General features: G+C 42.0%; 1 protein-coding gene across 1 annotated transcript in view; it reads right to left on the bottom strand.

Moving 5' to 3' along the window:
* KIDINS220 (kinase D interacting substrate 220) overlaps nucleotides 1-16,545 on the bottom strand; it is a 386,704-nt gene that overhangs the window by 58,878 nt on the left and 311,281 nt on the right. Inside the window, exon 25 of the mRNA XM_030198900.1 lies at nucleotides 2,737-2,960. Coding sequence (XP_030054760.1) covers nucleotides 2,737-2,960 — 224 coding nt within the window. The remainder of the gene's footprint in view (nucleotides 1-2,736; nucleotides 2,961-16,545) is intronic.

The raw sequence follows: 16,545 nt of genomic DNA, 5'->3' as shown, positions 1-16,545 counted from the left end.
TGGCCTAGACTGTTGTGCAGTCTATGTACTTTATTTTTATACTTTGAGTGGGACTGTAAACAGCAACCACACTACTTTGTGCTAAAGATGAGGTTTTTTTTATAAGTCCCTTTGCATGCACAGAAACAATGGTAAAATAAAAGCACGTGTGTATGTGTATGTGTATATATATATATATATATTTAACCGATACATAATACAATTCTTGAGTAGCTAACATTCCCTTTCTCAGGTCAGAAAAGAAAATATTACCAAAAAACAGAAGTGAACTATAAAAAAAACATTCCAAAAACAGGCTGAAAGGGAAAGGGGGGGGGGGAAGAGGGGGAAAGGTGCTTGACATATGGTACACTAGCTATTTCCCTGTCCCCATGGCTCTTAATGAGTTAGAAAGTAAAGCCAGATTTATTTATATCCCAATATAGCCTAGGCAGCTTACAATATGACATACTTTACATACAAATCACAAATTTAAACCTTCTCAAGAACAAGTATGAAGACTAAAATAGTCAAACAATCTATATGTGCATGAACAAAATTACATGCCATGAGTTCACATATTCCCCAACGTACTTAAGACTGAAAATAAACAAAGAAATAAAATATAAACTGCAATTATACTCTTGTAACCCAGTGACTAATGTCATATCGGTCAAATGGATGCTCATCTCAATTATTCATTCTCACATTCCAAAAGCCCTTGTAAACTAGTAAGTTTTCAACATCTTTTAAACGTTGTTTCTTCTTTCATTTGAATCTGTATTGGGCACTCATTCCACTGCTTCGGCCAGTTATTGAAAAAGCATATCTTCTTATTTGTTCCAGACACACATTCCCTGCCTCAATACTGTATAAGCGCCAAACACACCAAGAAGTGTTCCCTATGAAGTAAGATGCAGTCCAAGGAGTAGGGAAGGGATGTGGGGCAACCAATCCAGCTTTTAGTGTCCCACCTGGTTTGGTTGCCCCACATCCCTTCCCTACTCCTTGGACAGCATCAATACTGTATAAATCAGTAATAAAACTTTATCCTGAATTCAACTGGCAACCAGGGTAGTGATACACTCCCAAAGCGATAACCCCGTAACAAGCCACCATGCCACATTGTGCACCATCTGTAAAGGTAGGAGAGTGGATCCAGATAGCAGATAGCCCTGGATATACTGAGTTACAGCAGACAATTTTTGATAAACTAAACTTTGCAACACCATTCTAAAACCATCGGCAGGTATCACTGTCTTCAATCTATTCAGCAAAGGTAATTTTAAAAAGCAGTCCTTCACATAGGTGCACCAGCACAAACTCTTAGTACACCAACACAAGCAGCTTCAAAAAAAGACATCACAGGCTTTCGGAACAAGTTAAGAAACCACTGAGCAGCTTTTCTTGTCATAACTGATTCGCGAAACTATATTTTTTAAATTTTAGTGGAATACAATACAAAACAAAATTTATATTCCACTATGTACCAACTAGGATCAATGCTGATAACAATTTAAGCAAAAAACTAGGCTATCTCTACTCAAAAAATACAAAATATAATAAACTTAATCAGTCATATTTATCTCTAAAACAATAATCACCAAAAATGACACTAAATAAATGGAGAATAAATAAGCTTTTAACATTTAATGAAAATGTAAATAAGATTCTATCAGTCTTAACTCCAAAGAGAGGCCCAACATATTACTGAGCAATAAACAAAGCTTGAATTACGATAAGATTTACACTTCAAATGTTTCACAGAAGGTGGTTGTAACTGACAACGATCCTTATATCTAAGAGAATGAGTTGTTGTTCCTATAGTAAACAGCTCCATCAAGTAATATGGAATAAAACCATAGAACAATTTATATCCAGGGCTTTTTTTTTTGCACCAGTACGGCGTATCAGCACCTTTTTGTTTTTTAACTTGCCACTCATCCCCTGCTGCCTCTGCTGCTGTTCTCACAACGAGAAGCAGCAGTAGGCAAAGCAGGCAGCAGCAGGTGCAGGGCCGCAGTGCTCAGGCATGCGCTGTCTGGCTCTGCCGGATCCCTGACTCCTCCCCCTCCCCCTCCCACTTTTCCTCTTCAGACTATCAGCGGAATACTTTCTATAAGTCACTTATATTTTTTGCTTATTCTGTTTTGACCTGAGGAAGATGGCGTTAGCTCCCAAAAACGGGTCAAGAAATGTACTGTTAGTCTAATTAAAAAATATATATATCCCATTCTACTATTTTGCTTTTATTTGTTAACCTTTATTTCAGTCTACATTCAATAGTCTGTTGAAGCAACATAAAGAGAATATTTTATTAGATGACCATTTGTTTTGTTTTTCTCTTATCAAAGTGCAAGTTATTTATTTATCTTTATATCCTAAAGGGAAATTGGACTTGATATACCGCCTTTCTGTGGTTTTTGCAACTACATTCAAAGCAGTTTACATAGTATATACAGGTACTTATTTGTACCTGGGGCAATGGAGTCACAAAGAGTTGCAGTGGGAATCGAACCCAAAGTCTGCTGCACTAACCACTAGGCTACTCCTCCACTCCAACACGTACTTATTTGTACCTGGGGCAATGGAGGGTTAAGTGATTTGCCCTAAAGCTCCATGTATACCATGTTTTATAGCAATTTGAAATTAATAGTAACATTCAAATCCACTAACAAATTACATGACACTGCTGGTTAAACATTGTTTGAACCACATTTCAAATAATTTGAGGATAAATATTGTTTACGTACTTACCCGATTGTAAAATGGATGCTGAGGGCCTGTCATACCACTATAATAGCTGCTAGGAGGTTGTGGCGACATAACCCCAGCAGGAAAATTGCCATTAAAGGAAGATGAAGAGCAAATGGAAGGGGGCTGACTGAGTGCTGCTGTTGCCCTAGGCGGTGCTTCTTGCAAGGGCAATGTAGGGTATGGAAGTCCTCCAATGTTCATTTGATCTCTTGCAGCTCTAACATCTAAAACATTAAAATATTAAAATATTTAAGGCAGCAACTTGTTCTGTATTAAGAGTAATCCAGATCTAAATTTCAGGCTATGCAGAGAGATTTCCATATAGCTAAAGTCTAATTGGCAGGTAAACAAATTTACATACTAAGTATCTGTAATCGATAATGTACACTTGACTGACAACTGCAATGTTCCACTTTTAATTCACATTTAAAATTAATGTGCATGCAACATAACCAACCACACAAAAACTTTAAATGGAGAAATTAAATATAAAACATGATCAACTTGTTTAAAATTACAGAATCAATACAAGCACATACAAGCTAGGGTTGCCATCTGGATTCAGTTTTGCTCAACAGGGCTGATCCAGTCCTGGACTTAACCTACTGCTTGAAGGGACTACTTATGATTTCCCCATTGCAATTCCTAAGAAAAAGCAAGACTACAAAGTCCCTGCGTGCAATGGCATAAACCCAGGACTGGATCAATCCTGTCAAGTGAATCTGCATCCAACTGAGACCAGCCATACACAGCACATCTTATGGAGGCTGTTCTGAATTGCTTTGGATCCTTCTTACAGGATAGGCAGGCAACAATGTGAATGGGTGATAAACTGGCTGATGTGCATCGGTTAGTAACCGGGGTCCTGCAAGGGTCAGTGTTATCTGTGGTAAAATTTAACATCTACCTGCGTCCACTATGCAGGTTATTTCAAACCCTGGGGATGTCATACAGGGTTTACGCAAATTACATAGAATTTTTTCTTCCTATGTCACCTATTGATGTAAATGTGGCATCCCAGTTACAGACATTTTGAGGCTATGATGGACTGGCTGCAGCAGAATAAGTTGAAGCTAAATGTTGCCAAAACTGAAGTGATGTGGGTTGTTTCAGATCCTACAATGGTATTGTCTGATACGATTTTGCTAATGGGAGAACATAAGATTTCTACATATGTTAAAAACATAGGAATGTTTGTGGATTCTGCTCTCACTTTTAGGCCTTGGGTACAAGCATTGATTTGGACTGTATAATTTAAGAATGTTAAGTAAATTGAAACCCCTTCTGCCCTGGACTGATTTTAGGAAGGTGGTGCAGACAATGATACTCTCCAGCTTATAATTGAAAAAGAAAAACGCCTATATTGCGACCCAAATCGGGAGATAGACGTTTATCTCACAAAAACGAATAAAGCGGTATAATCGAAAGCCGAATTTGGACGTTTTCAACTGCACTCCGTCGCGGATGCGGACAAAGTTGATGGGGGCGTGTCAAAGGCGTGGTGAAGGTGGAACTGGGGCGTGGTTATCGGCCGATCAGAGATAGGCGCCTTTCGCCGATAATGGAAAAAAAATAGGCATTTTTAGCGAGAATTTAGGGCACTTTTCCTGGACCCTGTTTTTCCACGAATAGGGCCCCAAAAAGTGCCCTAAATGACCAGATGACCACTGGAGGGAGTCGGGGATGACCTCCCCTGACTCCCCCAGTGGTCACAAACCCCCTCCCACCACAAAAATATGCCGTTTCACAACTTTTTATGTTCACCCTCAAATGTCATACCCACTTCCCTGGCAGCAGTATGCAGGTCACTGGAGCAGTTATTAGGGGGTGCAGTGGACGTCAAGCAGGTAGACCCAGGCCCATCCCCCCCCCCACCTGTTACACTTGTGCTGGTAAATGGGAGCCCTCCACACCGCCCCCCAAACCCACTGTACCCACATGTAGGTGCCCCCCTTCACCCCTTAGGGCTATAGTAATGGTGTAGACTTGTGGGCGATGGGTTTTGAGGGGGATTTGGGGGGCTCAACACCCAAGGGAAGGGTGCTATGCACCTGGGAGCTCTTTTACCTTTTTTTTTTTTTTTGTAAAAGTGCCCCCTAGGGTGCCCAGTTGGTGTCCTGGCATGTGCACTACGAATCCTGGCCCCTCCCATGAACAAATGCCTTGGATTTATTTGTTTTTGAGCTGGGCGCTTTCATTTTCCATTATCACTGAAAAACAAAAACGCCCAGCTCACAAATTGTCGAATAAAACATGGATGTCTATTTTTTTTCGAAAATACGGTTCGGTCCGCCCCTTCACGGACCCGTTCTCGGAGATAAACACCCATGGAGATAGACGTTTTTGTTCAATTATGCCCCTCTCTATGGTATAGACTACTGCAACACTGTTTACACCTTGGATTACCAGGGTTTGCCTTCACACACTTCAGGTGGATAAGAATTTGTGGTCCAAACACAAATCTGTGTATATGAAGCAACTGAAATGGTTGCCAGTAAATTGTAGGATTCTATATTTATTTATTTATTTGTGGCATTTATATCCCGCTCTTTCCCGCTCGATAGCAGGTTCAGTGTGTCTTACAAAGTATGGTGCATAGTATCACAGAGATAATACAAAGTATGGTACAAAGTATCATGGAGATAACACAGTTATAAAGAGTGGGACAATAGTATACGATGTGGGGAAAGGATTGGAGTGTGGGTATTGTTTGTGGTGTGTGTTAGGTTCGAGACTTTGTAGGGTCATTTGGGTAGGCTTGTTTGAATAGGTAAGTCTTCAGCAGCTTTCGGAAGGGTAGGTGTTCGCTGGTTTTTCGGATATGTCAAGGTATGGCGTTCCAGAGTTGGCTGCCTATAACAGAGAAGTTGAATGTACAGTGGTGGAAATAAGTATTTGATCCCTTGCTGAATTTGTAAGTTTGCCCACTGACAAAGACATGAGCAGCCCATAATTGAAGGGTAGGTTATTGGTAACAGTGAGAGATAGCACATCACAAATTAAATCCGGAAAATCACATTGTGGAAAGTATATGAATTTATTTGCATTCTGCAGAGGGAAATAAGTATTTGATCCCCCACCAACCAGTAAGAGATCTGGCCCCTACAGACCAGGTAGATGCTCCAAATCAACTCGTTACCTGCATGACAGACAGCTGTCGGCAATGGTCACCTGTATGAAAGACACCTGTCCACAGACTCAGTGAATCAGTCAGACTCTAACCTCTACAAAATGGCCAAGAGCAAGGAGCTGTCTAAGGATGTCAGGGACAAGATCATACACCTGCACAAGGCTGGAATGGGCTACAAAACCATCAGTAAGACGCTGGGCGAGAAGGAGACAACTGTTGGTGCCATAGTAAGAAAATGGAAGAAGTACAAAATGACTGTCAATCGACAAAGATCTGGGGCTCCACGCAAAATCTCACCTCGTGGGGTATCCTTGATCATGAGGAAGGTTAGAAATCAGCCTACAACTACAAGGGGGGAACTTGTCAATGATCTCAAGGCAGCTGGGACCACTGTCACCACGAAAACCATTGGTAACACATTACGACATAACGGATTGCAATCCTGCAGTGCCCGCAAGGTCCCCCTGCTCCGGAAGGCACATGTGACGGCCCGTCTGAAGTTTGCCAGTGAACACCTGGATGATGCCGAGAGTGATTGGGAGAAGGTGCTGTGGTCAGATGAGACAAAAATTGAGCTCTTTGGCATGAACTCAACTCGCCGTGTTTGGAGGAAGAGAAATGCTGCCCTATGACCCAAAGAACACCGTCCCCACTGTCAAGCATGGAGGTGGAAATGTTATGTTTTGGGGGTGTTTCTCTGCTAAGGGCACAGGACTACTTCACCGCATCAATGGGAGAATGGATGGGGCCATGTACCGTACAATTCTGAGTGACAACCTCCTTCCCTCCGCCAGGGCCTTAAAAATGGGTCGTGGCTGGGTCTTCCAGCACGACAATGACCCAAAACATACAGCCAAGGCAACAAAGGAGTGGCTCAGGAAGAAGCACATTAGGGTCATGGAGTGGCCTAGCCAGTCACCAGACCTTAATCCCATTGAAAACTTATGGAGGGAGCTGAAGCTGCGAGTTGCCAAGCGACAGCCCAGAACTCTTAATGATTTAGAGATGATCTGCAAAGAGGAGTGGACCAAAATTCCTCCTGACATGTGTGCAAACCTCATCATCAACTACAGAAGACGTCTGACCGCTGTGCTTGCCAACAAGGGTTTTGCCACCAAGTATTAGGTCTTGTTTGCCAGAGGGATTAAATACTTATTTCCCTCTGCAGAATGCAAATAAATTCATATACTTTCCACAATGTGATTTTCCGGATTTAATTTGTGATGTGCTATCTCTCACTGTTACCAATAACCTACCCTTCAATTATGGGCTGCTCATGTCTTTGTCAGTGGGCAAACTTACAAAATCAGCAAGGGATCAAATACTTATTTCCACCACTGTATAGTAGGTTTTGTATTTGAGGCCTTTACAGTTGGGAAGATGAAGATTGAGATATGTTCGAGAAGAGTTGGACCGGTTCCTGGCTGGAAGATCGATCAGGTTGGACATGTAGCTTGAGAATCTTGTGGATCATAGTGTGGGCTTTGAAGTTTATTCGTTCCTTGATAGGGAGCCAGTGTAGCTTTTCTCGAAGTGGTATTGCGCATTCGAATCGTGATTTGCCAAAAATGAGTCTTGCTGCTGTGTTTTGGGCAGTTTGGAGTTTTTTCATGATTTGAGCTTTGCAACCGATGAAGATGCTGTTGCAGTAGTCGGCATGGGTAAGTACTGTGGATCGTACTAGATTGCGGAAAGTTTTCTGTGGGAGGAATAGTTTCAGTCTTTTCAGTGCCCACATCATGTTGAACATCTTCTTCGTCGTGGCTTTTGCAAATTGCTGGTGATGGTTCATAAAGTACTTTATTATAATTCAACTTATTATTTGTGGAATGCTGTGAAATGGTACATGCCTGCTCCATCTTTGAGATCTCAACGTAAGTGTGAACTTGTTGTACCCACACTTCAGCATGTAGCCATTGCGGCTCAAACGTGAAACCTGCTTGTCAACATTTAAGACACAGCTGAAACAATTCTTATTATATCAGGTTTATAACAACTAAGCTTACATATAAGATTCAAACCTCGATAATACCTAAATGTCACCCGCCATCCCTAGATTCTGAAGGCAGCTAACAAGCAGCAAATGGTCTACCAAATCAAAGGCTGCTGACAGATCCAGAGAGACCAGGAGAGCCACTCTCCCTAAATCTAAGATGAGACAAGCTTAATTAAATAGACCAACAAGAAGGGCCTCAGTACTATGGCCCCTTCTGAAGCCTGACTGATGGGGGTGTAGAGCCAGGATCTTGTCAAGGAAGTAATATGAGCAGGACAAGCTTTTTCGTTTTATCATGTTTTGTACATTCTCAACACCATGTTGATAACATGGATAACATGAGGGGGGACCTGAAGAACGGCCCAGAATCTGACAGCTAAGATTTAATGCTAAAAAATTCAGGATTATGCATTTGGGTTACAAAAACCTGAAGGAGTGGTACAGTTTAGGGGGTGAAGTACTTCTGTGTAGAAAAGATGAGCGGGACATGGGGGTGATCATACGTGACGATCTTAAGGTGGCCAAACAGGTAGAAATGGCAGCAAAAGACAAGATGCTTGGGCGCATAAGAGGAATGGTTAGAAGAAAAAAAAAAGGTGATAATGGCTCTGTATAAGTCTCTGGTGAAACCTCATGTACAGTACTGTGTACAATTCTGGAGATCGCACCTTCAGAAAGATATAAACAGGATGGAGTCAGTCCAGAGGGTGGCTAGTAAAATGGTCAGTGGTCTTTGTCACAAAGTACATGGGGCAGACTTAAATATCTCAATATGTATACTTTGGAAGAAAGGAAGAAGAGGGGAGATACAATAAGAGATGTTTAAATACCTACATGGCATAAATGCCCAAGAGGCGAGTCTTTCAGTTAAAAGGAAGCTCTGGAATGAAGGGGCATACGATGAAGGTGAAAGGGGACTGACATAGGAGTAACCTGAAGAAATATGGAAAAGTTGTTGGATGTGTGGAATAGCTTCCCAATATAGGTGATGGAGAGAAAGACTGTACCTGAATTCAAGAAATTTTGGAACAAGTACATAGGATCTCCAAGGGAGAGGAAGAGATAGTAGATGGTATGGATGGGCAGACTGGATAGACCATATGGTCTTTATCTGCCTTCATTTCCTACGTTTGTATCTCTTTGGTTGTATGCTGCTCAGAATCTATGGTGAAATTGGGTGGGTTATAATTACTTAGATTGGAATGGAACAAAAATGTCAAGTGCAAAACAAAACAATAGTTGCCTGGAATTGAGGCATCAAGTTTAGCATCTTTCAATAATGGACGAATAATCACATTTCCAGCCCAAAGGTTCACAGCTCTGCATCAAACTAGCTTGAAACAGAAGCTGTATAGTAGGAAGCAGTTTCAGTGACACTCCAGTAAGCCCTCATAAATTCAGTGGATGACGTTTTCTATTCTTAATTTTTAACTAATTCACCAGTCCTTTCTGGTACTAGAATTCACAGAAAGGTTAATAGTTCATGATCAGTTCAGGACAAACTACAGAGATGAGAAATCCAAATCCAGTGTGTGCCTAGCCCAGTGAATAGGAGAATTGACCTGTAGGGCATAAGCAGCCCCAGTATTCTCATGTGCAGCACAGAACCAAACTTAGCCAGTCAATAAGGATTTCACTGCTGCAGCCTTGGTTTGTGGGACAGAGGTGAACAGGGGCACTTTTACACCTAATACAATCAATGGTACTAAGCCACCTAGATTACTGCAATGGAATTTATGTGGGATGCAAAGAACAACTCATAAAGAAACTTCAGACCACTGAAAACACGGCAGCCAGGCTTACATTTGGAAAAACGCGATTCGAAAGCGCCAAACCCCTCTGAGAAAAATTGCACTGGCTCCCTCCCAATCAAAGAACGTGTAGCTTTCAAGATCTGCACCCTGGTTCATAAAATTATCTACGGCGAGGCACCGGGATACATGATAGACCTCATCGACCTACCAATCAGAAATACAACCGGATCATCACGAACATATCTAAACCTCCACTACCCAAGCTGCAAAGGACTCAAATACAAATCAACTTATGCATCCAGCTTTTCCTACATAAGCACACAACTATAGAACGCACTATCTAAAGCCATGAAAACAAGTATAACCACCTAAACTTCCGGAAATCACTAAAAACTTACCTGTTCAAAAAGGCATACCCTACCGACCCTACATAAATACCTGAACCCTGCAACACTACGAAACCAAAGCATGTAATGGACATAATGAAACTCTTCCTCTATACAATTCCCTAATATGTTTGTCCTACATGAACCTTATTCTACCACATCTCTGTGTAACTGTTTATACCGGAATTGGCGAACGCCGTTACGGTACTATGTAAGCCACACTGAGCCTGCAAATAGGTGGGAAAATATGGGATATAAATGCAATAAATAAATAAATAAAGAAAATAAATGATCACATGATGTATGAACACACTGTGTTCCTATGTTTATTCCTTGCCATAGACTGGTTCAACCCAGCTTGAGACTTGGTGCCTTCAGAAAGCCATTATTTGAGCAGAACTACCAAACAAGACAAAACATGACATTGCTGGATAGGGTTAATCATGAGGATGTCAGAGACACTCTCCCTTGGTGACCCACATGAGAAAGTCTTACTCGGGTTGGCTGTATCGATGTGATGCAATCACATGCCACCAATTTGAGAGAATGTTCACAGGGACTATGCAAACAGCCATGGGACTGAAACATACTAATGGTTGGTCCGAGATGGAATCGATGGACACATACTCCTCTTATCTCTCTTTAGACAAAGTTGTTTAAAACTCTGTCTGAGAAACTTTCTGAGGAACGCAATCTCTTGCTTTCACCCTTGCTTGCTCACCTTCTGAAACTTCTTTTAGGTCACTACCTCTGGTAGGCCTTAACTAAAACAACATTGCCTTATGGGGGACTGCAGCTGAATTTGGAACAAGATTTCCTCTGTTAGATGCTGCCTGCTCTACAAGATTGTAAGGCATTTATAATTCTATTTCAGGTAGGTGAGAAATGTTTTGTTTTCTTATAAGTGTGAGCTGAGTCAACTGGCATCATGTTTAACTTTGTTACAGGATAGTTATTATTCTATTTTTTTCTTGGTGTTTATCTATGACAAGAACATTAGTAACCGAATTTATAATTGAGCCATTTGTAGAAACATAGTAACATGGTAAGCAACAGCAGATAAAGAACTGTATCGTCCATCCATTTTGCCCAACAGTCACATTCATTATCAATTCTGGATTACAATGAACATGACATTATATACTTGATCATGGTCTTTCTTTGTTGTTTCTGAGACACAGACCGCATCTTAAAAAACATATAGTGGAATTAGAAAAGGTGCAGAGAAGGGCGACGAAAATGATAAAAGGGATGGGACGACTTCACTATAAGGAAAGGCTAAAGTGGCTAGGGCTCTTCAGCTTGGAGAAAAGATGGCTGAAGGGAGATATGATAGAGGTCTATAAAATAATGAATGGAGTGGAAAGGGTAGACATGAAGCATCTGTTACTCTTTCTAAAAATACTAGGACTAGGGGCATTCAATGAAGCTACAAAGTAGTAAATTTAAAACGAATCGGAGAAATATTTTCTTCACTCAACGTGTAATTAAACTCTAGAATTCGTTGCCAGAGAATGTGGTAAAGGCAGTTAACTTAGCAGGGTTTAAAAAAGGTTTGGATGGTTTCCTGAAGGAAAAGTCCATAGACCATTATTAAATGGACTTGGGGAAAATTCACTGCTTATTTCTGGGATAAGCAGCATAAAATGTTTTGTTGTTTTTTGGGATCTTGCCAGGTATTTGTGACCTGGATTGGCCACTGTTGGAAACAGGATGCTGGGCTTGACGGATCTTTGGTCTGTCCCAGTATGGCAATACTTATGTAAGTCCGCCCAGCTCTGTCCTTATGTTCCAACTACTGGAGTTGCAGTCAAATCCTATTCAAATCTGTCTTGTCATTTGCAGGACACAGATCATAAAAGTCTGCCCAGCCATGTCCTCACATTCCAAAACGTCTGCCCAGCAATATCCTCATGTTCCAAGTTACTGGAGTTTCCGTCGATGCTCTCTACAGCCCATTCTAAACTGGATTGCTACATGCGGCACTCAGACCATACAAGCCAGCCCAACACTGGCCTTAGTTGATACAGCCAGAGTTGCCATCTAAGCACCACTTGTTATCCAAACACATATGCAACCTTTTAAGTTTTTTGGGTTTTTTTTCTAATACCATTCATTTTCTAATTAGAGATCCTATGTGTTCATCCCACGCCATGTTGAATTCCGCCACAGTTTTTTTTTTCACCACCCTCCTTGGGAGGGCATTTCCGGCATCAACAACTTTCTCCATGAAAAATTATTTACTGACATTACTCCTAAGTCTACCACCCTGCAACCTCAATTCATGTCCTCTAGTTTTACCATTTTCCCTTCTATGGAAAATATCTGTTTCTATATTAACACCTTTCAAACATGTAAACATCTGTATCATATCTCCCCTGTCCCGTCACTCCTCTAGGGTCTTTCAGTCTCTTCTCATATGTCTTTTGGCACAATCCTCATATCATTTTTATCGCCTTCCTCTGGACCACTTCAAGTCTTCTTACATCTTTAGCAAGATACGGCCTCCAAAACTGAATACAATACTCCAGGAGGGGGCCTCACCAACAAGTATAAGGGCATCAACACCTCCTTTCTTTTGCTGGTTACACCTCTCTCTATACAACCTAGAATCCTTCTGGCTATGGCCACCGCCTTATTACACTGTTTCATCACCTTCAGATCCCTCTCGTCTGTGCATATCAGCCTCTCACCACCTAACACATACGTCTCCCTTGGATTTCTACTTTCTAAGTTCATCACTCTGCACTTCTTTGCATTGAATTTTAATTGTCAAACATTAGACCACTCTTCTAACTTTTGCAGATCCTTTTTCATGTTTTCCACTCTTTCCGGGGTGTCCACTCTGTTACACTCTTGGTATCACCCACAAAAAGATAAACCTTACCTTCTAACCCTTCGGCAATGTCGCTCACAAATATAATGAACAGAATCGGCCCCAGCACCGATTCCTGAAGCACTCCACTATTCGCCTTTCCTTCCTCCGAGTGAATTCCATTAACTACCACCCTCTGATGTCTGATTGACAACCAGTTCCTAATTCAGTTCACCACTTCGGGTCCTAACTTCAGCCTGCAAGTTTATTCAAGAAATCTAAGTAGATTACATCTAGGATACATCTTTGATCTAATTCTCTGGTCACCCACTCAAAGAATTCGATCAGATTCATTTGGCACTATTTACCTTTGGTAAAACTATGTTGTCTCGATCATATAACCTATTGGATTCCAGGAAATTCACTATCTTTTCCTTCAACATCGCTTCCATTACTTTTCCAATAACCAAATTGAGGCTTACTGGCCTGTAGTTTCCAGTTTATTTTCTGTCACCACTTTTGTGAAGAGGGACAGCATCCGCTCTTCTCAAATCCCATGGAACCTCCCCCGTTTACAACCATTTATTAATCAAACTAGTAAACTAGTAAAAAAGGCCCGTTTCTGACACAAATGAAACGGGCGCTAGCAAGGTTTTCCTCGGAGTGTGTATATTTGAGAGAGAGTGTGTGTGAGAGATGGAGTGTGTGTGTCATAGAGAGAATGAGAGAGAGACAGAGACAGCGTGTATGTGTGTTTGTGTGAGAGAGAGTGTGTGAGACTGTGTGTGTGTGATAGAGAGATAGAGTGTGATAGACAGGGAGTGTGTCAGAGAGAGTGTATGTGAGAGACAGTGAGTGAGTGTGAGCCCCCACCCCCCTCTCGCAGGGCCCCCCTCCCCACCCTCACCTCTCTGGTCTCAGGACCCCCTGCACACCTCCGTCCCCTGCCCCCCCTCCAGCCATCCATGTTCAGCGACCCTCCTCTCCTCCTGGCCCCCCCTGAATCTATCCATGTCCAGCTACCCATGTCCAGCGACCCTTCCCTCCCCATGACCAGCAACCCTCCCCTCCCCCCCCCCCCCCCGGCGCATCAAACCCCCTCTCCACCCGCAGCTGCAAGTGGTAACACTGTCCGGCTGCTGCTGCTTCTCCTGTTGAGCAGCAGCGGCCGCTTCAAAAAGAAAAGAAGCGAGAAATGTTTTTAAACCCAGCCCAAATCATTTGGAAATGCCCGAGTCTTACAACGCAGTCTCTGCAGCCACTCCTCCTCTCGCCTCCACGTCACTGCCCTTGGAGGAAGGCCTCGGAGGAGTGCAGTGACGTGATAGAGGAGGAGCGGCTGCAGAGACTGTGTTTTAAGATTCGGGCATTTGCGAATGATTTGGGCTGTGTTTAAAAACATTTTTCGCAGCACACTAAAAGGGGGGGGGGGGATGGAGAGGAATATATAACTTAAGTTAAACAGCCAGTTTGGAGATTACTAGATTGCCTTGTTTGAACTCTCACTTACACGCGATGGCACAGACATAATATGGAGACTTCTCGGCCATCGGCCCAGGGGATTATAAGAACCCAGACCCTACGGGACACAGATGGGGAGAGGTGAGATCCCGGTGTAAAGGAGTGAGGGAATGGCAATAACATAATCACTCTATGGTAACAGGGATAACATTGTTAACGAGGGGGAGGATAAAAGGGGAGATACTGGGAGGAAAGGGGGAAAATAGGTTTATAAAATAAAACTGGGGATGTTTCATGATATAGGATTGCAATCAACATGGAATGTTTGTTGACTATAGACATCGCAATGTTTCAAGTAAACCAGTAAGGTTAAATTTTCAATAAAATGTTTAAATATAAAGCACAGTTGGGGGGGGGGGGGGGGGGGGTAAAAATGTTAAAAGTTGATCATAAACACTTTCTTCTGTGAATGGTGCTAAATCCACTCCATTCTTGTATGTCACTAATATAAGCTGATTGTTCACACCTTGAGACAGCTGAAATAGCGAAACTCTAGCCACAGTCGGTGTGACTGACTCATGGAAGTAAAAGGTGCATCTTCTTTTAAGATATAAGCTAAGTGTCTGACATCTTTATGATTTTGTCACGTTTATTTGGATGGATCCAGTTGAAATTGAACTCTAAGTGGAACTTTAACAATATTTTGTGTGAAAGGGTTTTTTATGCCTATGAAGAGAACGGACCTTGTTTAAAGTCCTTTTCGCCCAGTAAGATTTTCTGTATGGGCAGTGGCGAGGGTGCTGTGGCTTTTTCCCTTTTCATGTACAAGCAAGTTTTGTACTCCACAAGGGTGAACATAGTATATAAAGTACTTTTGCAAATTATATGAGAGGATTTGGTTGGGATTTGTTGTATATATAACTCCTTCATCCTCTTTTTTTGTCTGAACAAAAAGGATATCATTAATGTTATCTATTGTCATCTGGATCCATTGCCCTGTCAGTGACTAAAGTTACCTGTTCACGGGTTACCCTCTTTAGTGCATATGCATGTAAAATAAGAAGGGAACTTTGTGCATATCAAATAGTAAGTGCACTGCAAATGTATATGAATACTTTCCAAGGGGTAATTTTCAAAAGGAAAAAGTGTGTATCTTGGTGTAACTTACAACCTTTATCTGACACGTAAGTTAAGCAAGCTATTACAAAACAGCTATTTGTGTATTTGTCACATTCTAAACAGAAAACCATAGCTTGCTAGTTTACTAGGGGGGGGGGGGGGGGTTTCTAGTCCAAGCCTTACTCTGAATCTTTTCAGGACCGACATTCTGCCTATCGAATCATTTCGATATTTTGGCGTTATTCTTGACTTTCACCTCTGCTTTTCTCTTCAACTATCAAATATCCACAAAGTTGATTTCTATGTCCTTCACCAACTCTGTTCGATTAGACAATACTTTGATCACAATACACTTCACTCGCTTATTCTCTCCTTATTTACTACCAGGTTAGATTACTGCAACATAATTAACTAAGATGCTGTTTTTTGAAGAAACTGCAATCTCTTCAAAATACTGCCATCAGACTTCTTTGTCATAACTGATGATATGATCATGTCTCTCCAGTACTTCAAGATCACTGTTGGTTCCCGGTCAAACAGCGTATAACTTTCAAAGTTTTTGTACTCGCCTTGAAATCTTTTAGGACAGGTTTCCCTCTTTGTCATCTCTTACTATTCCATATTCCCCTACCCATTCCCTTTGCTCTTTAAATGACCATTGTCTGGTGCTGCCAGGTCCTAAACAAGCTCAATTAGAATCCACCAGGCGCTAAGCCTTCTTTTTGTGGCTCCATTTTTATGGAATTCCTTGTCTCTTCCCATCAGAGCTGAATTATCCTTAAAAAATTTCAAGTCTGCCTTAAAAACCTGGCACTTCCGGGAAAGAGAAATCCAAGATGGCTGCACTCTACTGAGACGCTGCAAGTCTCGATCCTACGATGCCAAAACGCCGAGGGAGATTGACGGCCAGGGCCTCGCCGCTAACCCCCTCTTTACCTGGTCCAATCGACCGCTTTCTCAGACCGCAGGAAGTTAATCCAAACAGCGGAATGCTGCTAGTAGGGAGTACCGGCGTTTTGGGAGAATCTGTCTCCCCTAGCCTTGAAACCACGCTGAGCCCCGCTATGCGAACTCCACCTCCCCAGCCGGTAGGCCCAAGCTCCTTCCTCGCTGACTCGACGGGGTCTCCCTGCTCAGGTGTTATGGAC

The sequence above is a fragment of the Microcaecilia unicolor genome, chromosome 3 (assembly GCF_901765095.1).
Source record: "Microcaecilia unicolor chromosome 3, aMicUni1.1, whole genome shotgun sequence".
Taxonomy (NCBI): Eukaryota; Metazoa; Chordata; class Amphibia; order Gymnophiona; family Siphonopidae; genus Microcaecilia; species Microcaecilia unicolor.
Note: the sequence above shows the minus strand (reverse complement) of the source record. Positions and strands in the feature narration are given on the sequence as shown.